The 24,067-nt window shown below is 41.3% G+C and overlaps 2 protein-coding genes and 1 non-coding gene across 3 annotated transcripts; 1 reads left to right on the top strand and 2 right to left on the bottom strand.

The window, feature by feature from the left end:
- Positions 1-8,316: 8,316 nt before the first annotated feature.
- LOC133906481 (uncharacterized) lies at positions 8,317-17,487 on the top strand. The gene is made up of 25 exons (XM_062348406.1): positions 8,317-8,721; positions 9,275-9,440; positions 9,556-9,675; positions 9,820-9,953; positions 10,203-10,362; positions 10,445-10,512; positions 10,832-10,930; positions 11,197-11,312; positions 13,046-13,220; positions 13,291-13,401; positions 13,493-13,571; positions 13,656-13,799; positions 13,869-13,982; positions 14,089-14,207; positions 14,397-14,479; positions 14,560-14,678; positions 14,786-14,906; positions 15,007-15,144; positions 15,480-15,576; positions 15,649-15,774; positions 16,086-16,178; positions 16,258-16,363; positions 16,590-16,735; positions 16,809-16,889; positions 17,099-17,487. Exons 1-25 carry the CDS (start codon positions 8,407-8,409, stop codon positions 17,222-17,224), a joined length of 3,156 nt encoding a protein of 1,051 aa, XP_062204390.1. The 5' UTR covers positions 8,317-8,406; the 3' UTR covers positions 17,225-17,487.
- Positions 17,488-17,996: 509 nt separating this feature from the next.
- On the bottom strand, positions 17,997-18,070 carry TRNAT-AGU (transfer RNA threonine (anticodon AGU)). The gene has a single exon. It is a non-coding gene; the product is annotated as a tRNA-Thr (tRNA).
- Positions 18,071-19,378: 1,308 nt separating this feature from the next.
- LOC133906755 (abscisic stress-ripening protein 5-like) lies at positions 19,379-20,273 on the bottom strand. Its single transcript, XM_062348745.1, has 2 exons — positions 19,951-20,273; positions 19,379-19,812 (listed from the first exon to the last, which is right to left on the bottom strand). The coding sequence occupies exons 1-2, from the start codon at positions 20,173-20,175 to the stop codon at positions 19,624-19,626; spliced, it is 414 nt and encodes a 137-aa protein (XP_062204729.1). The 5' UTR covers positions 20,176-20,273; the 3' UTR covers positions 19,379-19,623.
- Between the last annotated feature and the right edge of the window lie 3,794 nt (positions 20,274-24,067).

Genomic DNA, 24,067 nt, shown 5'->3' on the forward strand with positions numbered 1-24,067 from the left:
TAGGGCTAAGACATTAGCCTTCTTTCAACAACCCCTTAACGTGTTAAGACGTGTTCTTTCGATCTCGTCTTGCACGGCTTCTCTCGGAGGGACAGACAACTTTTCGGTGAGTACCTAGAATGATCCAAGATCTATCAACCATAGCCTCGTCCGGACCTGCCAGCGCTTAAAGCTAGTCTCATCAAAACTTTCAAGTTTAATCGCGTATGAGGACGGCGGTGGCAGGGCAGGGGAGCTAGAACTAGTCTCAGAAGGAGTTGGATTTCTGGATTGGTGTAAATAATTATGCGATAATAAGAGAATGAATATCACCCCCGCATATAAAAATACAAAAGCATAACAGTAATAAAACATTGCACATGACCTTGTAAAGAAATGACAACAATTCATAACCAAGAATTTTCGATGACATGTGTACCGTAAGGACTGGACAGTAGGTGTATAAAAATGCTCTCAGAAAATGAATAACAATTGGCCCCAGGACAATCAAGGTCCTACCCTCTAATTGTTCTATTGAGTACATCAACGACTGTACAATTTACTAAGTTCTCAGCTAGTTATCAGAACCTAGATAGAATTTTCAAAAATCACACAATATCATTATGGACAGTATTGTTGTACCAAATCAAAGAGCACAGATTATGAACAAGACTAGCAATCTACTGTCGAGACAGAAAAAAAGACTGAATAGCATAAATCAAACAAGTAATGACAAAAGCAAAAAGAGATGAATCAACTTTCTTATCCAGAATCTGATATGCTAAACAATCTCAGAACTAATAGCAACACACAATCTAGGGATCAAATTATAACTGGTAGCCCATTGGAGAGATGACACAAGAAATATTCCTTGGTATTCAAATATAGACCAGCAAGAACCACCAACACGTATCACCAGGGGCTACTACAAATATCAGATAACTAGAGAATCACAGGTCTAAACTATTGTACTTAGTAAATTATCCAGTCTCAGTGTATCAATTCATCATCGATCAAAGAGAATATGTATCAGTACTGTCTAGAACATAAGAGGGGAAATAGTCATAAAGAGATTTGTTGAAAAGCACTGATGACTGAGGCAAGGCACGACTCTCTAGCCGCTGTCCCAAAAATCCAATCACGCATCGTTGCCACCGGCGAGTAGGAGAACCGAGATACAAAGCATCAACCGCACCACCACTGCAAGTGCGGGCAAGCCTCGGCATACATAGCTCCGACTAGTACCAATACAAGGGCTCCTCCACCCAATCCCTTGCAGCTCTGAATCACCAAACCAAAGCCTGAGCTCCACTCGGCTCCAGCACAAGAGGCAATTCCTAAAATCGAAAGAGAAAACCAGTGAGAAACCAAGAGGATGGAGGGGTTTTCAATCTTGTACACAAGGAAGAAGGAGCCGACCTACTAATAGCCACAACAGTACCCTCCAGCACCCCACGAATTCCTGAAGGGATCGGGGATGTGGTTACACCACCGCCACCACCAAAACGACCACCACCCGCTCTCTCCTCCTTGCTCTCTCATTTTCATCGCCTACCCTAGCCGGACCGCTGCCCCATCCATATATACACAACTAAATGAGCTCGGACCTCGCCAAAGCCAATGGGCTAGCAGGCCCAACCAAAAAAAGGCCCAGGAAACATTCAATATTTTTTCTTTTTCAACATTTTCTGCGCATGCCTTTGGCGTCCAATCTTACCTAGTGCTTGACAATAATATTGACTGCAGGATCTTTCTCCAATTTGTAAACCCATTTAAGCCTGATCGATTTGTGGCCGACTGGTAGCTCTGACAATTGCCATGTCTCATTCTGTTCGATTGCATTGGGTTCTTGCTCCATCGTCCTCTCCCAGTTTCGGTCACCTGCAGCTTCATGGTAATTGCTCGGCTCATCGGCAAGTAGTATTAGCTGCTCAGGATCGAGATGGATTTCTTGTGTCTCCGCATAGATTTCTGCCAGAGATCCAGACCCTCTAACTGGTGTATCATCATATGTGGATGAATCCGGCGTACCTCCCTTCGTCGGACTGGTTTGAGCAGCCTACGGAGTGTCAAGTGGTGACGAGGAAGCAGTTATCTTCGGCGTCGGTGCTACTGGTGATGCCGCTACTAGTGATGTCACTGACGGCAATGGTGGAGGAGAGCTCGGCGCTGCTAGTATAGGTTCGAAAGCACCATGGTTATCCACTTCTGACGGCCCACACGAGGCGTCTGCACGTTGTCGTGGACAACAGGTTCGGCTGCATGCGGCCCTTGTTCTTCAGGTTGGGGAATTGCATATCCTACTACTGTAAATGTAGCCGACATCGCACCACCGTATTCCTCCAGACTGCACCAATCCCAACTTTGATCCTCATGGACTCTATGAGGCCGTTGAAACACACATGTTGTCCATATGGAGGAAGCCGCCCCAATTGCTTGAGATATCCGGCAAGAGGGGCAACAGCTTGGTGACTATCAGTGGAGAAGCTAGTGACAAAGCAATGGTGGTACACTAATTCATCGTGCATTGATCAACACATGTAATTTCAAAGCATTATATGATAAATATGTGTTCGTTAGTAGTAAAATTTAGATTCATCCTGGTGTATGTGTACCACCAAACTACAATGTAGCGTCGCCACTGGTGACTATGTCAGGTTAAAGTGACCTCATGGAAATCTTCTTGGTATCCAAAGTCCTACTCAAGCTATGTATTTCTTGATCATTCTTCCAACCATTAATCAGCCTATATGATTTGTGACCACGCTTGTTGCCTTGTCTTAAGGGTGATCTGCAGGCTTTGCAAGATCTGAGAAAAGGAAACCGGGAGGGCAACGAACATATGATGAGAAAGTTTCACGTTTAGGTATGGAGATTTTGCATTTTCGAAAAAGTTCCACATCCGTACTTCTAGGAAGTGGCCGCACTTCTCTTCTGAATTCGTTCAAACTGGAGTTAAGCTCTGATATGTAATTTGCCTGAAGATGCAGCACAAAGATGCTTGATCTCAGGGTAAAAACAGTCGAAATATTCAGAAAATGCCCAAACCATTTTCAGTTTCACCTTTTCTTTTCTCGAAATCAGAACCGAAAATGATAATACCAGAAATAAATATGGCATTAGAACTATCGAAAAGTCAAAAATGGAGCTGTCAGGGCGGAAAGATGCTAATATATATTGACTGGGAATCGATAATTCATATGCAAAAGATTGACTCGCACAAATCACACATCTTTTTTTTTTCGAAGACACAAGTCACACATCTCTCACACATAAGACAAGTTCAATCTAAACACCATCATACTCAACGCTCATCAAAGTTATATCAGAATCATTTTCATCGCTACTATGCCCAAAGCAATCATCGTAGAGGCGATCGTCTTTCACCCCACCATTAACCCTCTCTGTCGTGATACGGCTATGATCGATTATGTTCGTGTTGGTGTAATAAGGCTGCATCACTGCAGGATCGAAATTCTTATTGCAGGGGTCTTTTCCGCAGACAATCTTCTCAAACTCCCGCTTGTACCCATGGAAGTCTACCCCAATCGGATGCACGATCTTAATCCCCATGCAATCGCAGTAAAGGCACCGGACTCGCTCTATCAACAGGCAAGGTAATTACTTTACTTAAGGATATAAATACTTATCGTTTTAATTAAAATTCGATTAAACTTTTAAATTTTTAACTATCGATGATTTTCAAAATATTTAACTTGAAAACATAAAAATCACACATGTAGATTTATCTTGAAAAATACTTTTATAATATTATTTTTTAATTAGATATTATAACTATATTTTAATAAAAAATTATGATCAAAGTTGTACATCCAATACCTAAAAAATCAAAAGCGAGAAGTATTTATGACCGGATGAAATATGCATGAAACATTGCAGAATAATTGTAAGTGATAAAAAAAATATTAAAGATATAGTGATACGCAGCTTTCAAGTTTCACCGTGCATAGAGCAAAGAATATTGTGCCTGCTTCTTGCATAGCAAAGTAACCCTCTAGTCAAAGGGGTCATCCAACTACATGGTGACGGCTTTGCTAGGGAGCAGCGTCAACATTGAGATATTCATGTAAAGACATTTGTATTGTTTTTGACACTTTTTTTCTTGAACAATTTTATCTTTGATGCTAAAAAGGAGGAATCCAAACCCGGACATTTTGTGGGTTGGACTGACAAAAGGCCGGCTTGTTTCGGACCTACATTTCCAGGAAAAAAAATCGAGTTGGGCCAGGCCGAATCTTTCTTTTTTTCATGCTTGTTTGCTATCTTATTTCTCTTCTATGTTTTCCTTCTTACTGTAAATATGCTTATTCCATCGTTCTAGTCATGACTAAATAGAGGGTTTATTTGACAGAGCTCCAGCTTCAAAAAAATTTAAAGCTGGGTATTACTTAGCTCTAAAAATTCGTGAAGCTACGGTTACACCAAGTGTATTTGTTTAAACTCAAAATAGCAGTTTAAAGGACTTTAATATAGCCTACAACCTTGACATTAAGCTGAAAAATTGAAGCTCTGCTAAACCAGATCTGAATAGCAAATAGATGTAATCATAGTGATTAAATCTATTTAGTGATCCTTGCAATACTTAGGTGTGTTATTTATCTATTGCTATTTAGTGATCAATCCTATTAGCCCTTGTCTAATTAGATTGGAGCAAAAAATTGAGAGCGACACAACTTCGAATAGATGCTTATCGAAGTTGCCAATAGCTTTGCCCTATTAGCCACTGTCGTGGCAGGATCCTAGCAAAAAGAAGAGGTTGTAGGCGATGAACTATTGAAGATTATAAATTTAAGATGCTAAGTTTAACTAAGATATGAATCATCTTTAATGCTGGAACTATAACTTTTTGCTTGCATTTATCTGGTTAATGCTTAGGACTACCTTTGTACTCCTTCCGGTCATAAATAAATATCATTTTTGATATCAACACAGTCCTCAAGATATAACTTTGAATACTAATTTTTTATGTAATATATATTTATAAAACATAACAATAATATATTATTATGAAATGTACTTTTCAAGATAAATCTATTTATTTCATTTTCAAATGTCGAAACTCAACACATAAAAAGTAATTTATATTATAAGTTTGCAATGGATGACTGCTCGCAATCCAAAACGATATATATTTTTTATTGGAGGGAGTATATCATTGCTTATTATTGCTTAAGCGATAACTCTCTCATAATATATAGTTGCTATCTATGTTACATGTTTAATCTGTTGATCAACTAGAAAACCTTAGGCTCTTGATTGCTGATTCCTTGAAATACTCCAGGTGAAAAAGCTATAATGACTTGTGCACTTGCGGTAATAATATTGTAGCGTCAACAAACCGTGGGCTACCTCATGGCCCCTCAGCTGCAGTCTAATAAGGAATTAGTTAAGTATTAGTGTGTTACAACGAAAATATAAATATTAGATGAGGTAACATCAAGCAAAAATTTAAGATATAGGATGTGGATGCGTCATGGAAGCACTGCTGAACGAACACGTCAAGAGCGATGTTGTAGTTTGATTTTATATGAGGTCTAAAAAATAAGTATGAGATTATCCGCTAATTTTTCTCCTAATTTTTTTATTTATTTTTATTATTAAAATAGCTCTCATATCCTTAACCGATAATAGGTGGGAAGGCTGTATGACGAAAATGGATGTTAAAAGTAAGTAAATTATTCAAAATTTTAGGATTTTATTAGACGGGTGGAGAGTAGAGGAAGAGGTGACCAACTCATGTTTTATTATGGGTATAAAATTTGTTCCATACCGTTATGAATTCCTCTATTTAGAAAAATGTCATTGCAAAGATCTATACTCGGCTGGTGCCATTATAAATTTAGTGCCTTTGAAATATATCATTATGTACAGCTCCGACGTTGTTGGGCCCACCTTCAGCGGTTGTATCCCACACCCGGGCTCAACTCGGTTGGACTCTAATGCCGTTGGGCCCACCTGCAGGCATGTTCCTCTTCCCAGCTTCCCTCACCGCTGCCCTGTTCTCCAGCGCGTGCCGTTGGTCGCAGTTGCTGGCGTCGCGTTGGGCTCCCCGTCACCCTCCTCGGCCTCATCGCCGCGCCTTGATCTCGTCGCCTCCTTATTCGCGCCGCACCACACCAACGCCAAAGCACCGCGTCCACCTCTCGCTCCCAACGCGACATGGCGATCAACACCTCCGCACCCGCATCACCATCCCCGTCCCCGGTCACCACGCTCTCTGCCATGTTCACCGAGGACCGCCGCCATGCAGTGCACGGGGCCTCGGAGAGGGCCGCCTCCTCCCACTCCTCTTCCCAGTGTGCGGGCGCCCGATCGGGGCGGCGGGGAGGTCGTCGCCCTTGTCCTCGCCGCACTCCTAGCTCATGATCAAACTCCATTCCTGGGGAGTAGCGAGTGCGCAACGCCGACCACTCCACCGTCCAGTCCCCTTTTTATTTGATCGATTCCAGATTGCTCGAGGAATTCCAGTTTGGCAATCCAGTTTGTCCCATTCCGGCAGCTACTCGCTCAGTCACGTTGCATTCGGGAATAGCCGTGAGATCTGAAGCGAACCACTGGAGCGGGCTGCCGGCCGCCTCTTCCCGACGAACGGCGCAGCAAAGGTCCCATGCTGCTGCTCCTCTGGCGGCGGCATCGGTCTTAACCAGCATGGCGGGGGCCTTGACGGCGAGCGCGACGACCTCCTCGCCTCGGAGGCCACGGCGGCTGGCCTCGCGGGGAGCAAGAAAGAGGCGGGGGTATTTTGGTATATATCGAAATACAGCCGCTGCAGATGGGCCCAACAGCATCGGAGCTGTACATGAATTTCGAAGCCACTGAATTTATAATGGCATCAGATTTGACTTTGTAGTGATATTTGTTTAAACGGAGCTGCTAGCTCCTGACATTAGATGGATCGGAAGTTCCAACGATCCGTTATAACATTAAAAAGTAACGTTTGTAATATTTAAAATCAACATTCATAATATAAAAAAATTACATCAAAATAACTCACTGTATGTATTTGATTCTGAGAGAAATTTTCATCGTAACATTCATCATGTTGAACACAATATTTTCAAGCAAAACCACATATCATCACTCAACCTTAAGCTCGGGCTAGAGATCTTAAGTGAACTCGACTCCTTACACAATTGCACTAAAAAATGACATGAAAATAGTCTTAAATACTATAAATCGATTTTCTTACCCTAAATATATCAACCACCCTAAACAATTGCAATATTAAAAATTACTACTGCAACATCTCAAAATAAATATTGCAACATTCCAAATCACCTTATACAACATTGAAAGAAGCTAATCCAACTGAATCATATGCAGTAACCTTTCAAAATATGTGCTGCAACATCCTTAATCACCGGTTGCATTCCAAAAGTCATCAATTGCAACATCCCAATACTTCATGTTGCAAAAATTGTTTCGATTGTTTCACACATTGAATCAAAATGTTGCAACATAAATTTTATACTGCAAACATTCTAATCGGTCTTGACCTGAATCATGCAAATAACATCAAAGAACAAATGAAAGTAACTTCAACATTTCGGATTTACGTTGCAACATTTTGATTCAATGTTGGCACATGAAGATTGATATCCTTGCGAGACGTAGCTTCATAGATTGATTCGGGTGCATAGTTTATTATCATTGTTGCAGTAAGTGGAGTATGAAACTTTGACCAACAACTTCACACATGACAAAATCAATCCCATCTAAGCTCACAACCCGATCAACACCAAAGGAAACGAGAAACCTGTTGGCTATAAGACTCTCTGCCTTAATTTTTATGGTAAATTTTTGTAAATTGTGAGTTCTAATATAATACTTGAGAATCCTGTTGAATCTCTCCTTCACTGCATCAGGGTAAGAAAAGATGCTCTTCTTTGAGAGCAACTTCTCCTTACATGCAACTGAAGTATCAGCTAAACCTGAGAGTACAGTATCATACTTCTCATTACTGTTTGATCCAATCTCATCATGATAATTTGTATTACCACCACTTAGAATTGTACATTTGGTATCTTTAATTAATCCAGATTCGTCAAGATCGGCCACCGTTTCCTTCGGGAGGCACCAACACCATTTTTATTGGAGAGGTGATGCGACGAATATTTTTCTCATAGAATGTGTCGTCTACACGTCATTTACGCCCTGTCCGATATTTTTCTAGCATCGGACGACCTAACAGGAGCATTACCGTTTTCTAAACAGAGGAATTCACAATGATATGAAATAAATTTATCATTTTATTATGAGTAATGCTATATATGTGATAGCAGTGTACGACTGCAGCATACGACTGAGCATCACACGGCTAGCATGACAGGACAAAAAGCTAGCGTTACTAAACCCTAAACCCCCCATCCTCCTAACCTTCCCGCCGCCGGCGACCACCGCACCACCATGGCCACCGCCGCCGCGGAGGACTCCATCGACCGCAAGCTCTCCGCGCTCGTGGAGGAAGCGCGGCCGCGCACCGCGGCCCTCCGCGCCGCCGCCGAGGCCGCGGACGCCGTCGCGGAGCTCATCAAGAGGGTGCCGCAGCAGCAGGCGACGCCGGAGGCCGCGGCGGGGTTCGTGAGGGACCTCGGGCTCGGCGACGAGAAGCTGGCGTTCGTCTTCCGGCCGCCGGAGGTGGTAACGGTCGCCGGGAGCCACGCGGCCGGCGCGGTCGCGAGGCCCGACGTCGCCGCGGACCTTCTCGTCCGCTTGCCCAAGGTATGCGCGGTGTTGCTAGTGTAGTTGCTCGATTTACTAAAAGAAGTTGGGTATTGCGGTGAGTCGAGGAAAGGTTTGGATTTTCACCAGTCATTGGCGTGGTTTTGCTGCTGTGGCTGTTGTTCGACGCGCCTTGCCTTTAAAAATATAGAAAGATAATGTTGTTATGTGATTCTGATGGATGTTAGCTGGAAAAGGTTGCATCTTTGGTGCTTATATTGGAGTATGGTTTTTGTAGTTAGATGAATTATAGGGAATGTGTTGTGGGGTAGTATGGATTCTAGTTATGTTGCTTTAGACGCACCAATTTTCTTCCTTCAAAAGCATTTCACAATATTTGATTGATACAACTGCGATAGAGGCTTCTCAGCAATTCTAGATTGTTCGCTCAATCCTGTCAACAATTTCTTGTTGGTACCTTTACCTGTCACTTTTAATCTTTTATGCACGTATTCAAATGTTTAAGCTACTATTGGGGTTTCGGATTATTATTTTAGTGATCATGGAGCTGGAATACCTCTTTGGTGATTTATTTTGTACTGATTTGATATAGGAATGTTTCCATGAGAAGGATTTCCTAAATCACCGATACCATGCAAAGAGGTGCCTTTACCTCTGTGTCATTGAGAGAAGCTTGAGATCTTCTCGATTAGTCTGCAAAGTTTCATGGTCTACCTTCCAAGATGAGGCACGAAAGCCCGTCCTCCATGTATATCCAGGTTATTCTTTTATCATGTTACTTACTTTTTTCACCTCAATGTGCATCCAAAGTTGATATGGCTTTTTTGTTGTCGTCTTTTCTCCCCTCATTTCTCAAAATTTTCATTGGTGCAGCAAAAGAAATCACGGAACTTCCTGGGTTCTATGTCAGGATAATCCCAACCGCAAGCTCTTTGTTTAATGTTTCAAAGCTGAATTTGTCAACAAGAATCAATGTCCGTGCATATGCAAAAGGTGGCTTTAGATTTGTTCGGTTACATTCTGATATTAATAAGAATGCTCATTCTTTGAAATCAGTACCAGTTTACCATAGTTTTGGCCATCACTGTAGGAATATGTTTTTTCTTTTTAATTTTGCTGATCAGATTTGCATTGCAGATGGCATAAACCTACCCACACTGAAGTACAATAGTAGCATATTGGAGGATATGTTTTTGGAGGAAAATGCAGAATTTATTAGCAGCACCTTTGCAGATTGGAAAGCCTTGCAAGAGGCATTGGTTTTACTAAAAGTATGCATTTCATCGTAAACTCTAGTTCTTTTATACTTATCAAATGTAAGGATTTAAAAATGTCCACCCATTTATAATGGATTTCTTGTGTTTAGTTATCAGTTGCTGTTAAGCAGTAGTTCTCGACATGAGCAGGATTACCTTTAAGAAATACCTGATAAAGGGTACTTCTATATTTGTCAGTCAGCAGGGCTGTTATATGTATTCTTTTTCCCCTGGAAGACAGTGTAATATTTACTACAAATGCAGGTTTGGGCACGTCAAAGAACTTCAATATATACACATGATTGCCTCAATGGATACTTAATATCGGCCATCCTCGTGTACCTTGCTGTGGACTCTGGAGGAAGCATAATTAATAGATCAATGACCACAAGACAAATTTTCCGTGTCATAATGAATTTTTTGGGTACGTCCAAGCAACATAAAGTCGATTTTCTTTGAACATTTGTCAATGTTTACTATATTGAAGCATCTCTGTGTTCTTGTAGCAACTTCGAAAGTGTGGGCCAAGGGCTTGGTGATTCAGCCAATAAAGAAGCGTACGGGCACCAAAGAGGTTTGTCAACCTGCTGCACGTAATGCATAGCTGGATGCCATCATTATTCATAAATACATTAATGCCCATAGCAGTTTCTGTAGTGCCCATAGCAGTTTCTGTAGAGTAAATGGAATAATCTTTTCGATACAAAATAATAATGTCTCCAGATAGGTTCTTTGCCTTATTGTGAACATTCCTGGAGTTGAGCAAGGACAATACCTAGTAGAGTTTCTTTGTGCACATGATGCATATGCACACAGTGCTATTAATTAGTGCAGTAATATTTAATAATTCAATCTTTCATTGTTATGCTATTCTGATCAAGTGAAATGTTCAGGACATTGCTAATTTCCTGAAGACATTTGATATTGTCATATGTGATGTATCTGGCCACGTAAATCTGACATTTCGGATGAGGAAGTCAGCTTTTCTAGAGGTACGTGCCATTATGAAAGTACTCTGTCTATGGCCCCGATTCCTTTTTTCCACTCAGATTTTCTCTTTGTATTCACATCTCATGTATATCTACTCGAATCCACAACTTTGTGGTATGATCCAACAATCCCTGGTAGATGTTTGGTTTACTGGGCTTGACTCTTCATGTTTCAGAATCATGCACCTGCATCTGTAATCAAGCTTGCAAATTTCTTTGAGTGTAACTGGTATGGTCTCCGGCTTACACCGATATCCTTTTATATTCAGCTTCAGGATGAGGCAGCTTGCACGCTTAATTGCCTTGATAAATGCAGAGATGGTGGATTTGAAGAGCTTTTTATGACCAAGGTTGACTTTGGTGCTAAATTTGATTCATGCTTGAGGTACATCGAATTATGACACATCACATTTTTGCACATTGTGCTATGCTATGCACTTTTACTGGAACCACTATCTGAGAGAGCAGTGCAGCACATACCTTCTCCTGACACTATGATGATTATCTAGTTACATTCTGTTTGCGTGTGTGTGTGTTGTGTGTGTGACAACAACAACAACAAAGCTTTTATCCCAAGCAAGTTGGGGTAGGCTAGAGATAAAACCTACAAGATCTAACTAAAAAGATGATGATAAAACAATAATAAATAAATTAATAAATAAATGTACTAGTAATAGTAAAAAGTAATAACGGTACAAGGAGACTGATACATAAGTTATGGTTCTGACACGTGGATTACTAACTTCTATATGGGGATATTCCATTTTTTCAAGTCTCTATTTACAGACTTCTCCCATGTTAGGTTTGGTCGATCCTTGCCTCTCTTCACATTATCAACGCGCCTTAGTATCCCGCTATGTACGGGTGTTATGGGCTGGGCCTTGGGCCAGTCCAACGGTCGTGTGGCGTGGTGACGATTCATGTGTGGCTAGGCAGCAGCACGTCCAACAGATTAAGTCAATTAGTTTAGTTAGTTACCGGGATGCATTAGTTAGCTACATGCATACATGAGGAGATTTGAGTTGTTAGCATCGTTAGCATGCATGGAGATTGTGTTAGTTGCATTGTTATCCTTTAGTTGCTTAGAGATAGAGTTTGTTTTTGTTTTTTTTGGGGGGGGGGGGGGGGGGGAGGGTTTGCCTATTTAAGGGGCAACCGTGCATCTGTTTCATTAAGCAATAAAAAAAACAAGAAAGTTCCATCTAAACCGCCGCTCAGAGCCTCTAGCGAGGGCGAGTGCGTTCCATAATCCCAGCCATATCAACGGGCTATGTTACATCGATTCGGACACGACACGTATCAGACATAGCGGTGCGGCAATCTTCTAAAATGACTGATACCGCAGTGTGGCAATCAATACTTGCGGGTTGATTACTTCCGCCACCAGATGCTATTCTTAACAAGAAAAACGGAACAATAACAAGAAGTAGTCAATAATTGGACCACGTCGAGATGCATCAAACAAGAAGAAAAATGAACAAGCAGTCAAGCACGGAGGCCTAACTCACCTGCTGGCGTCGAGATGTGTCACATGGATGCCGGAGTCGAGCACTCGAGATGGTCGGCGGCGTAGAGCTGCAGATGCGGGCGCAGCTCGGGTGCGGCGCAAGCACAGCTGCTCTAGGGTTGCATCGCTCGTGTACAAGCCAAGGCCATACATACACCGTGTACGGGCCAATATGGGCCAGGCCGTGTCCAGGCCACGTTGCTCGCATGTCCCACGCTTGTTGAAAATTCAACAGTTTTATTTTAAATCAGAAATACTTCGATACTCGACCTATACGTATCGGCATCGGACACGGTAGCAGAGCGGGTGCGGCAATTCATTGGCGTGTCTGTGTTTCCTAGTATAATGCCCAGATTGGACTCTGGAGGCCTTCGTTGGATATGTCCAAACCATCTCAACCGACGTTGGACGGCCTCAATTTGGATATTGTTTTCCAATTTGCACAACTTTAGAGTGTCATTTGAGCTAATTTTTCCTTTCTAGTATAATGCCCAGATTGGAAACTTTTCCATCAGCTCGCGAGTTGTAAAATTTCAATTAACTATCCAGTCCTATATAAAGATGAAAGCTAAGAAGCTGATCAAGTTCTCACTTATATTCCTCTCTGTCAGGATAAACTTGAAAGGGAACTCTAAAGTTACTTCATTAAGCTTTTGCTTGGATGATGAATCTTGGAGAATACTTGAAAAAGATGTTCAGTCCTTGCTACAACAAGGCCTTACAGATAGAACAAAGATGATCAGAGTCTTGTGGAGAAGCACACCTTCTGAATGGAATATAATGGATGTATGTATCATCCGTATAATTGACCGCCTTTTCTCTGCATTTCAATCCAGTGACAAGCAAACTTTTGTAGGGTTTCTCAGAATTTGGTAGCAGTCCACTGCTTGTTGGCATAATGCTTAGCTCACTGGAAAAGAGTTTTCGTCTCGTCGATATTGGTCCAAACCCTGAGAATCATGATGAGGTATTTCCCCTTTTTTAGATTATGAACCAATGATCAACTGCTATTATTGTGATCTACCACACTAATATGCATTGCTCTCGTAAATCCCAAGGCTGTTAAATTTAGGAAATTTTGGGGAGAGAAAGCTGAACTTAGGAGGTTTAAGGATGGAACTATTGCTGAAAGCACAGGTAACTATTGCATAGTTGCCTGTAAAGTGCATACATAAATTTAAGAATCATACTTCTTAATGGATCCTACTCTCTAAACTGCAGTGTGGGAATCTGAATCTTGGGAGAAGCACACAATTATCAGAAGAATTGCTGATTATGTGCTTACGAAGCATTTGTCGTTGCGGCAAGAAGATATGGTTCATGTTGTTGATCAGCTTGATTTTTGCCTCCTAGTTGGTGGCCAAGGTAAGTTTCAGATCTTTCTCTGTGTTACTTTACATGTCCATGGTTGTGAGCTTAACTGGAATTATGCAGATCCAGTCTCATCCTCTGGAGCTTTGCTCGAAGCCTTTGATACTTTAGCTAAGCAGTTGCGCCTATTGGATGATGTTCCTCTTAAAATATCCACCGTACAACCTCTAGACTCAGGTTTTGACACAGCATTTTTTATTCATTATGCATGATACTTATTTTGTTTTTACTATTTTCCTCCTTGCATGTGACATTCATTTCCTTTCATTATTTCTTATGCTAGCTTTTAGACACACTTCTGTGTTTCCTCCGGAACCTCATCCGTTGGCATATGGAAAGAATTCTCAGAGGCTGCCGAATTTTACAACAACTTGCATTCGATCTTTGGAAGTTATGATTCAGGTATTACCTCTCTTTACTTTTGTTATATGACAATGGGATAATATTACTCTTTCTTTCCTAGTTTCCTTTATGGTGCTTGAGTGCTCAGTAACTTGCATTTCTTGTTTTGTACATGTTATTTAGCCAGGCTTCATTGTGGGATTTGCTTTTTCACAGATTTCTTACCTTTCCACTTCATTTTAATAACAGCTAGAGGGATCTGGTAATTGGCCATTGGATCCTGTTGCCATGGAGAAGACAAAATCTGCATTTCTTTTAAAAATTGGTGAAAGGTATGTGAGAGCATTTAAGAAAGAAATTGATTGCTTAAATTCTGTTTCCACTCCAGTGACTCAATCTTGTATAATTACAGCCTGGAGGATCGAGGAATGTTTGTATCAGCCAGTGAAGATGAGGTTAATATTCTTACATCTGGGTATTCGTTCTTGCTAAAAATAATTCACGAAAGAGGTTTGCTGTTACAAAAGCAAGGTTAGCTTCTTATTCTGCATGCAAATAATTTATTACATTTGCTAATTACCTTCCGTAGAAAGATCATGAAGTTCCATAATGCTATTTGTCTTATTTAATCATCTCAGCTGGAGATGGTAACAAACAAAGTGTTCCATCAGAAGACGAGGAGCTCTTTCTGCGGAGCCAGCACTCAAGTATGATCAATGGCCTGCATGGTCGTTTCCAGATGTATGGACCGATAGTCAGGTAACTGTCAAGGTTCTGAAGGTTATTAGTTAAATGTCTCTTACCTCGATATATAATTTATATTTACTCTATTCTTGTGTATGTTTTTTCTGTTTCAAAGAATAGCAAAAAGATGGATTTCGGCACATCTGTTTTCTTCATTTATCTCAGAGGAGGCAGTCGAGTTGGTGGTTGCCTATCTATTTTTGAAGCCGTACCCATTTAATGCCCCATCTTCACGGGTTGCTGGATTTCTTAGGTACACTTCTGGAACCTTTCGTACAATATCCTATTTACTAACTGCAATGCTGTAACTTGTTCATTTTATCAGCTTCATTCTTTTTTGTCATGTAAGAATTGACAGGCACCAGCAATCCTACCGGCTATCCTAGCCATATCTTGATTGCTGGAAAAAGTTTAGTTTGCGCTTCTTAATAATTATGAAAGAGAACATTCACGAAAAGTAGAGTCCATAGCTTTGGTACCACCAGCTCCCTCCATTTCTCCTGTTTCACTAGTTGGTTATACATTTTACCAGTCTCACAAGTCCATGAAGGTGTTGAACTCTTCTGACCAATTACTACAAAATGACAGGTTCTTACGGTTGTTATCCAGTTTTGACTGGACCTTTTCACCCATGGTTATTGACATAAATAATGACTTCAACCTGAAGGATGAGAAGGAGATCAACGTTAGTTCTCTCTTTCTGTTTTGATATTTTCAATTAGCTCCCTAACTGCTAACATATTGATTGATACAACAGGACAACTTTATGCTGAGCAGAAAATCTTATGAGCAAAATCCTCATGATATAGAGCCTGCAATGTTTCTCGCTACATCATACGATAAAGCATCTGAAGCATGGACAAAACATTCACCAAGCAAGTCGGTAGGTGATTTTATTTTATCTACAGCCGAAAAGATAATTACTGCTTTCAAGCTCAAGTGTACATCAAATACAGAATGCAGTACTCAAGCTAGGGAGTAGAAATGTTGAAAATGCAGTATATCTCCTTTTCTTGTGCATCATTGACTTATTTCTCGTGTTGTAGTATTGCATTCTGTCTTGCAACATGTTAGAATTACACTCATTATCAAGACTGCAACCAGTAAAAGCATACACGTGCCTGTATACAGTTTCAGTTTCAGATGGAGTTTATTTATTCCATTTGTTCACATTTTATTCATTTATAAATATAGGTTCTTAAGCGGATGGCTACTTATGCTAAAAGCAGTGCAGAACTTTTAACAAATCTTATACTTCATGGTCAATCAGGGCAATATACATGGGAGGTAATATTATTCCTCCATCGCTTCATCGATTCTAGCTCTTCTAATTTTTCTCAATCCTTATGGATTTCGTTTGCTATAGTGCCTGTTCCAAACACCTATGAGCAATTATGATGCTGTTGTTATCCTCCATCAAGAGAAGCTTTGTCGTCCTCACCATGTACTTTTCCCAGCTGAGGTTCCTAATGGTCAGTTCACTTATATGAATTGCAGCTGCCTCCCCAGTTCCATCAGTTACTTGTTACATAAGTATTCTTTCCATGCAGTTGTACTTTTAAGTGAAAGCAAATTTGAATTCGCTTCTGCACTTCTGCTATTATTAGAACTTAGCTGAGTATTTGTTGCCGACCAGAACTCAACCTACGTCCATTTTATTTGTTCTAATGCAAACAACTTTTCGTGATAACCTAACAGGTAAGTTGGTAACCTGGGGCAAACCAAGTAAAGATTTCCACCCTTATATGCCACTCAATAAAGGGGCTGTGAAAAACTGGCATGATGCAAGAGACAAACTTTTGGTAAATTTCGACCCAATCACATACTTCCTGCGAGACTTGAAGGTAAAATTGAAGTTCTTGGCTTCTTGAAAATATGTTTGTCTATTCAGAATAAAAAGATAACATTGGTTTACAGTGTGCATTCCCCAAGACCTTCAAGCTGTGGTATGGTTCAGTTGGAGGAGACGCAGTTGGTCTTACGTGGGAGAACCCAAAGGTATTAGTCTAACAGCTTGGGTCGTAGAAGATCAGTTCTTCTCTTTTATCTCTTCAGAAAGAAAAGATCTGTTTTACTCCAACACTACTACGCAGGCTTGCGTTCTGCATTGTGTTCTAGGTTGCCAATTAGCATTTTGTCGTGTAGAGCTTTTTTGTTTCTTCCATATGCAGACATACTTAAGTTGAATGAATTTTTGCGTGGCACAGAAGCGTGGAAGAGATGAGGCTGATGAAAGCATCCGGGAGCCAACATGTATCCTTAAGGAGGTCGGAGATGTTGGTAAAGGTTTGGTGAGGGGTGTATATCTCATCAAAGCGCCAAAGCTTCAGTAAACTATTCTGTGAAGATCCCGCCAAATTTGCTGATGCGTGAGAAAGCCTTGTATGTTTTTTTGCGCAATAACTTGAGTTCTAACCGATGTTCTTCCACTGGCAAGAGACAGAAATAAGAGTCCAGGGCACTGTAGCAACGTAGTCAGGAAGTCATAGTGATGTATTGTGTTTAGAGACAACTGATAAAACAAGGCTCTAAAGTCTGTATCCAAATTTTGATTATGAGTACAGGAAAGCTTATATATATCAATGTAATTTTATTACCCGATTCCTCCATTTTTACTGGCACGGTTATTGCAGTGGAAATATTAACATGATGTGCCAAAGTATGTGTCAGTTTGATTCAAGTACGAGCAGATGCTGAGATAGAAACAGTGCATTTGCCTGTAGTGACATGAAGATAAGGAGCATAATTATCTTAAGATCTTCTGAAGTGGGAAGTCATGATTTGACATGCAAACCCCTGTCCCAATATCTGAGCACCTGGGACTTTTGTGTGTTTCTGTTTGAAAAAGAAGGTATAGGTCTTCAGGAGCTTATATTTGTGGATGAAGTTCAGAGCTATTTGTTTTTGGATTTTCTTTTTGGCATTTTTCTGTGGTTGTGAGAGTAATACAGAATGTGAAGTAGGAGTAAATTTTCTAGGTCAAGGCCTCAAGGGTGAAAAGGTTGCGCAATCAAGTGACCGATGCCTGCGCCCTAAAAAAAAAAGTGACTGCCTGAAGGGCCATATTTATTTTAGGAAAAAAAATGTTGAAGGGACAAAACTAAATGCTTTCGTTGAGAGTCGAACTCAAGACCTCCCGCTTACTAAACGGGTGCTCTAACCAACTGAGCTACGAAAGCTGCTCGAATTCAAGTTCGATCCTTCTCCTTATATGATTACGAGCTACTTAAGATGTTAGACACCTAAAGCCTGGATCTCTTAGATTCATCGGACTAAGGCAGTCACCAGTTGTGAAATGACATCTAAAGAGCCGTAAAAATGCCGATTGTGTCGTTGTCATGTCATGTGAATATTTCGCTTCTGGCAACTTCCCTTCCATGACCAATTAACACAGGTGAAATTGAAAGGAGCGGATGGCTACCATTATCTACCTCGACTACCACCGGTATGCACCGGCTTGGAAGAGGCATGGATGCAAGGCGGATCTACCCGCTGGGGGCTCAAGCCCCCCTTACCTCAACGGCGCACCGGGAGTCCCGCAAGCCTCTTCTCTTCATTTTTTTGCATGCGAGCGAACAGCTCACTGACGCGCACGGGCACAATCTTGTCGGTCCAGAGTTCGATCCTCGGACGTGCACATCTATTTAAGATCTCCAATATAGGAGAGAAGAAAGAGAAGAGTAGCCCTCTACTCGCTTCTCCTGCCTCCACCACTACATGGATGTGGAGAGTGATGGATGATCCAATAACAATGGAGGGGCATGGACACTTTTGTAGTCCGGATCGATTTGTGTATCCCTAATTCGACGGCCATATACACGTTACCAATGCAAGTGACGGTAATCTTTTTTGCGGCTTAATATAAGCATTCTCTCGCCATGTTTTCTCGTTCCGTTTACTTTGGGCAAAGCTAAGGGACGATCGTGATGCGATGTGAATAGATCACGAGATGGAGAAGGTGTGAGAGCCACTTGCAACCCAAATTGGTTGAGCTTCTCTCGCATATTGCATTACGATGGCGGCCCTAAATCAACCAAGATATTTATTCTTCTTTTTTCTGTGGAGCTTGATTAAATCTCGATCGATCAATCGGCCAATCCAGCGTCCTGTTGGTTAAAGGTTCCATTTTTTTTTTGCGAACAATTGGTTAAAGGTTCCATCAAGGTGATTTCTTTAAGCCAACAGGTCATGGATCCTATTAAAATATGACAGTAATTACAACACTGGTTTTACAGTACGACTGAAGTGATTTATAATCTCCCTTGTCTGAACAACTGAAAAAGGAAGAATAAATCGGTCGATCACATAAGTAAGAAGATTACAATTAAGCTTAGCAGTCCAAACAAGCAAACCAGATTTACACGCTTTTTTCCAATTAACACACGGGTAGAACATATGTCCAAAATTTCACGAAATTTGAAAATTTTGAAGAGAAACGACATATCTATTTTCAAAATTTTCTTTCAGTGACATATAGGACTCACAGAGCAGAGAACAAAAAATTGTAAAATAAAATTGAAATCCCTGTATACATACGCAGTACATATACACACATGATGTAATCGCACCGATGGAGCCACGTAACACACCAGCCGGCTCCCTTATTCAACATGCAAACATATACACGTGCGCAGAAAATCCGACACCAGACGCACGGCCCCACCTGTCAGTCTATCATGTATATATACTCTCTCACACACGCTCAGGCGGGCCGTGCAAGCTCGACGGACGATCAGCCGAAGAGGTGGTGGTGCTTCTTCTCGCCGGAGGCCTCCTCCGCCTCCTTGTGGTTCTCCTTCTTCTCGTGGTGCTGGTGGAAGGCGAACCCGCCGGAGCCCACGGCGGCCGCCGCCGCGACCTCCTCCTCGATCTTGTGCCGGCGCGCGTGCTCCGGGTCCTTCTTCGCCTCGTGCTTCTCGTACTGCATGGACAGATACACACACCATCAGCTCATTAATTGGTTCATTGTGAAGTTCAATAGCTCCACTAAAAGCACAGATCGAGCATGCATGCACGTATGATCTCTTGTAGGATGCATGAATGAAAGACGACGACGTACGAGTGAGAAGGCGCCGGCGGCGATGGCGCCGGCCTCGCCGAGGCGCTGCTTGTTCTTGTGCTCCTTCTCCTCCTTGTTGTACTTGTCGTACTCCTCGTCGTTGGACACCACCTCCGTCACCGTGGTCTCTGAGTACTCGGTCGCGGCGGTGCCGTACTCGCCGGCGGGCTGCTCCTCGTCCTTCTTGTGGCGGCTGAACAAGTGGTGGTGTTTCTCCTCCGCCATGGGATCGATTGGATGAAACCTGAGTGACAATAGGATGGGTGTGGTGGGTGGTGGTTTAGTTGCACAATCTGCTGCTGCTGCTGCTTGAGTTGGCACTTGGTCGTCGTATATAGCCGGAGGCGGATGCAAATTGGACGGTGGAAAAGGGGGAAAGGAAACACGGATTGTCTCATAAGTTTATCTTTCTCACATGATATCTATCTATATCTTAATTCTTTTATTTACTTTATAATTTTTTTATCTATCTTTTTAATACGAATCTCAAGCAAATAAATAGTATTATCTCTCGAAGAAGAAAAAGGACGTGCGATTGAAATTCTCCGATTCTTGGTCTTTTAATATATGTAATAGATTACTTGATATGTTTTTTTCTTAAAATTATATTATTTCTAGCTTCCGTTTAAGGAGGAGGTTGGTGAAATGGACGGTGGAGGTGACGGTTCTAATTAACTGATGAATACTTGCGTGTGCAAATCAAACAGAAGGATATTGGGGCATGGAACTAGTAAACGAGTATTCACTTAAGTCGATGCCAGGAGTTCTGAATTTGTATATTCAGCAGATATGGCTATTCATCATGTTCCCATCATTTAGACACCCATGTCTGTTACCACCGCCTGATACTGCTCGTTAATTGCGTTTACATTAGGTATCGTGTTAGCTTATATCCATGAATATTATACTTAGTTGGACAACAATTTTGAAGTGTAAAAAGTAGTGCTCCATTTGTTTTTTTTTTCAATTCGATGTTATTGATTTTGTTTTAAATAATTGAGATGCCGCTTTTGCTATTACTTTTATATAAATAAGTAACATGTCATAGTTTCCTGAACATAATTTTAATGTCATGATGTCTTTTTTTACAGCTGCCCTATCTCGATAACTTATAATATATTGAAGCTCGGATTTTAGAAGTTTGGCTACCGCCATCCTGGGGCATTATTGTATGAGGTAATTTACTAAGTATTATCATAAAATTTGTAAAAGTTAAAAATTATTATCGGTTATACGGATAACATATGGATCTATGACCTACATATTATCTCAAACCGGTGATATTTTTTAATATAAATATTTTTACGATAATATTCATCTAATTTTATTCAGTACTAAGAACAGAGGGGATAGATAACCAAGATTATCCGGCAGTATTGTATTGGTGTGGGGGTGGCATCCGCGTCACAGAAAATCTGATGGGCAGTGGGGCCCATGACAGTAGTGGACGGCGCGGTGGAAAAGGACGCGCATGCACAGTGAGTTAGCGACAGATGATTGCGAGCTGTGAACCTAGCCGGATATTGCGACCTCTTTGAATTAGCGATTGCCTGATTCTGATCCAAGCAATCAAAGCATGACTACACTGTCGGCAGACGGATAATCCCTAGCGTATTCCACAGTTTCTCAAGCCGCACGGGGTAACATTCCATTTTCTAAAACCAAAAGAAATAAAAAATTATTTTTATAATGAGAATAAAAATCTTTGCAAAATTAAATAAACTCTAAGTGTATATGTGTATCATGCATACATATATTTGTATATATATACATGTAAATGGGTATTCTTTTCTTTTTAATGAGAATATATATATAGAGATAATAATATTCTACCCTAGAGCCTAACACACAACCTAACTAACAATCTGATCTAACTCAATCAGCCAACTCAGCCCACTTCCCCTTGGTATTGTAGCATCAAGATCAACTCACCTCCTAGCAGTTACTGTAGCATGAACCTAGCCCACCTCCCGATGGTTAATGTGGCACGAGGCAAACCACTCCCTTGCTGGTTACTATAGCAGCGAGCATAACTCACTCCCCGCCCGTTATTGTAGCATTTAGTATGTCTTCAGTAGTTGATAAGTGTGATAATTTACTATAACTTGGATTCTTCAGTAATTTTACTACAGGTTAGATACTTTCAAGTACAAGAGTGAAATTTACTATAGGTTTAAAATTTACTATAGTTTAGATGTTAAGTGTCAAAATTTACTATGATTCGAATGATTTAGTAGTTGTTAGTAGTTTTTTCAGTAGTTATGTCAGCAACTCCTTAGTAGTTTCAAGTCATAGAAAAATTATTTATTAGTGTCGGTAGTCATCAGTAGTTCAGTATTAAGTAGTTTCAAGTAATAGTAAAATTGTTCAGCAGTTCCATGTCATAACACATTTGTTTAGTAGTTTGTGTCAGTAGTGTCACTAGTTGTCACTAGTTACCAGTAGTATCAGTAGTTTATTCAGTAGTGTCAGTAGTTTTTGTTCAGTAGTGCTAGTATTTGTTAGTAGTTTCAAGTCATAGTAAAATTGTTCAGTAGTTATGTCAGTGGTGTTAGTAGTTGTCAGTAGTTACCAATAATATCAGTAGTTTATTCAGTAGTGTCAGTACTGTGGACTTAAGACTACTGAATATTAAACTACTAAGGGTACTAGAATTACTATCCTACACCCAGGGGTGTAGAATAGCTTTTTGTAGTGCTCAGTAATTCGCTAGTGTCAGTAGTGCTCAGTAGTGTTCAATAGTTTGTTTACTAGTGTCATTAGTACTGAAAACTATCGACACCTACTAGGCGGGTAGGCGTGCGAGGCACGGCTAGCTCGCAATGTGGCGCAAACTGGTGCGAGCGTGGGCGCGTGGCGTGGCTAGCGCACAAGGCGACGCACGCTCACAGGCGTGCCGGTGTGGACGAGCGAGAGCGGGCGCGACGCGGGACACGTGGCGCGTTCTGGTGTGCCTCGGGCGGGTTTGCTATTGTGGTGTGGGTGGGTTAGGCCAGATACGGTGTAGAATAATTATTCTACACTCTAGGTATAGAATAGCACTACTGTGTGTGTGTATATATTGTGTGTGTAAAGGTATGAGGACCATTAGGCCACCATCTCTCTTCTCTCTCTTTTGGCCTGTCGGTTAGCCAGTTCGACTCATCTTCTTCTTCTCCCTCCTTCTCACAACGGGAGGAAGTCGAGCCATACACCAACATCCACCCTCTAGAAGAGTTCAAGAGACCACAAGGAAGACAGAGCCTGTGCAAGTTCGCCCAGAGCCCGACGTGTTGACAAGATCGGAATAGGGATCCACCACTGGTCAATTTCAAATCTGGCAAAATTGGAAAGAGATAGACATGAATCCGCTCTACAACCTTAACCCATAGATTCCTCAAGCTTCACAACATCTTTAGCCCGTTTTATCTCTTCTCGAGGCCGGTTAGAACTCTAGATGAGCTCGAAGCCGCCACCATGAGCCATTGAACCCTATCACATGCCAAACTCGCTCTCTATGTTCCCCGGGCCTATATATGTTCGCCCAAACCCTCCTCTCGATGTACTGCGTCCCATGCCTATATATGTTCGCCCAGACCCTCCTCTCGATGTACTGCATCTTTTCCCCCACAGAACCGAGGCGAGAGCACCATATAAACTCGCTAGCATCGAGCTCAGAGCACCATAGCCGCTTCGCGTCGTCGCTAGCCCTCTCTGCCCATCCTCGACGCTGACATATAGCCAAAACGAGTTTGTTAGCTCGCCTTGACCATAAATCACCTCTTATGTCTTGTGTCTTGGGAAGTTGTCGACCATTCCAAATCTAGTCTATTGAGATAGATGGTCAAGAGTCGAGGTTGTCTCTGTGGTTTTCTAGGTTTAATTTAGCTAAGTAGTTTGACCGCTATGTCTTGTGATTTTTGCTCGATTTTTCCTCAATTAACTTAACAATCCAGCTCATCGGACTTTTTTCTTAATTAATACAATAAGCGGTTCTCCTTCCAATTTGTTTCAAAAAAATATTGTTGCCTCTTGAATTAGCGATTGCCTGACTCTAATTCAAGCAATCACAACAACTGACCCCCACAGTAGATATAAGTTTGGATAATCCCTATCATATTCCAGAGTTTAATTTCTC

Source organism: Phragmites australis, chromosome 23 (assembly GCF_958298935.1).
Source record: "Phragmites australis chromosome 23, lpPhrAust1.1, whole genome shotgun sequence".
NCBI classification, from domain to species: Eukaryota; Viridiplantae; Streptophyta; class Magnoliopsida; order Poales; family Poaceae; genus Phragmites; species Phragmites australis.

Bases quoted from the DNA above. Each gene is read 5' to 3' on its own strand.
- LOC133906481 (XM_062348406.1), top strand. From the start codon at position 8,407: ATGGCCACCGCCGCCGCGGAGGACTCCATCGACCGCAAGCTCTCCGCG. The intron at 13,221-13,290 runs GTATGTATCATC...AAACTTTTGTAG, and splicing joins CTGAATGGAATATAATGGAT to GGTTTCTCAGAATTTGGTAG. The intron at 14,480-14,559 runs GTATGTGAGAGC...GTATAATTACAG, and splicing joins CTTTTAAAAATTGGTGAAAG to CCTGGAGGATCGAGGAATGT.
- LOC133906755 (XM_062348745.1), bottom strand. From the start codon at position 20,175: ATGGCGGAGGAGAAACACCACCACTTGTTCAGCCGCCACAAGAAGGAC. The intron at 19,813-19,950 runs GTACGTCGTCGT...CTGTCCATGCAG, and splicing joins CCGCCGGCGCCTTCTCACTC to TACGAGAAGCACGAGGCGAA.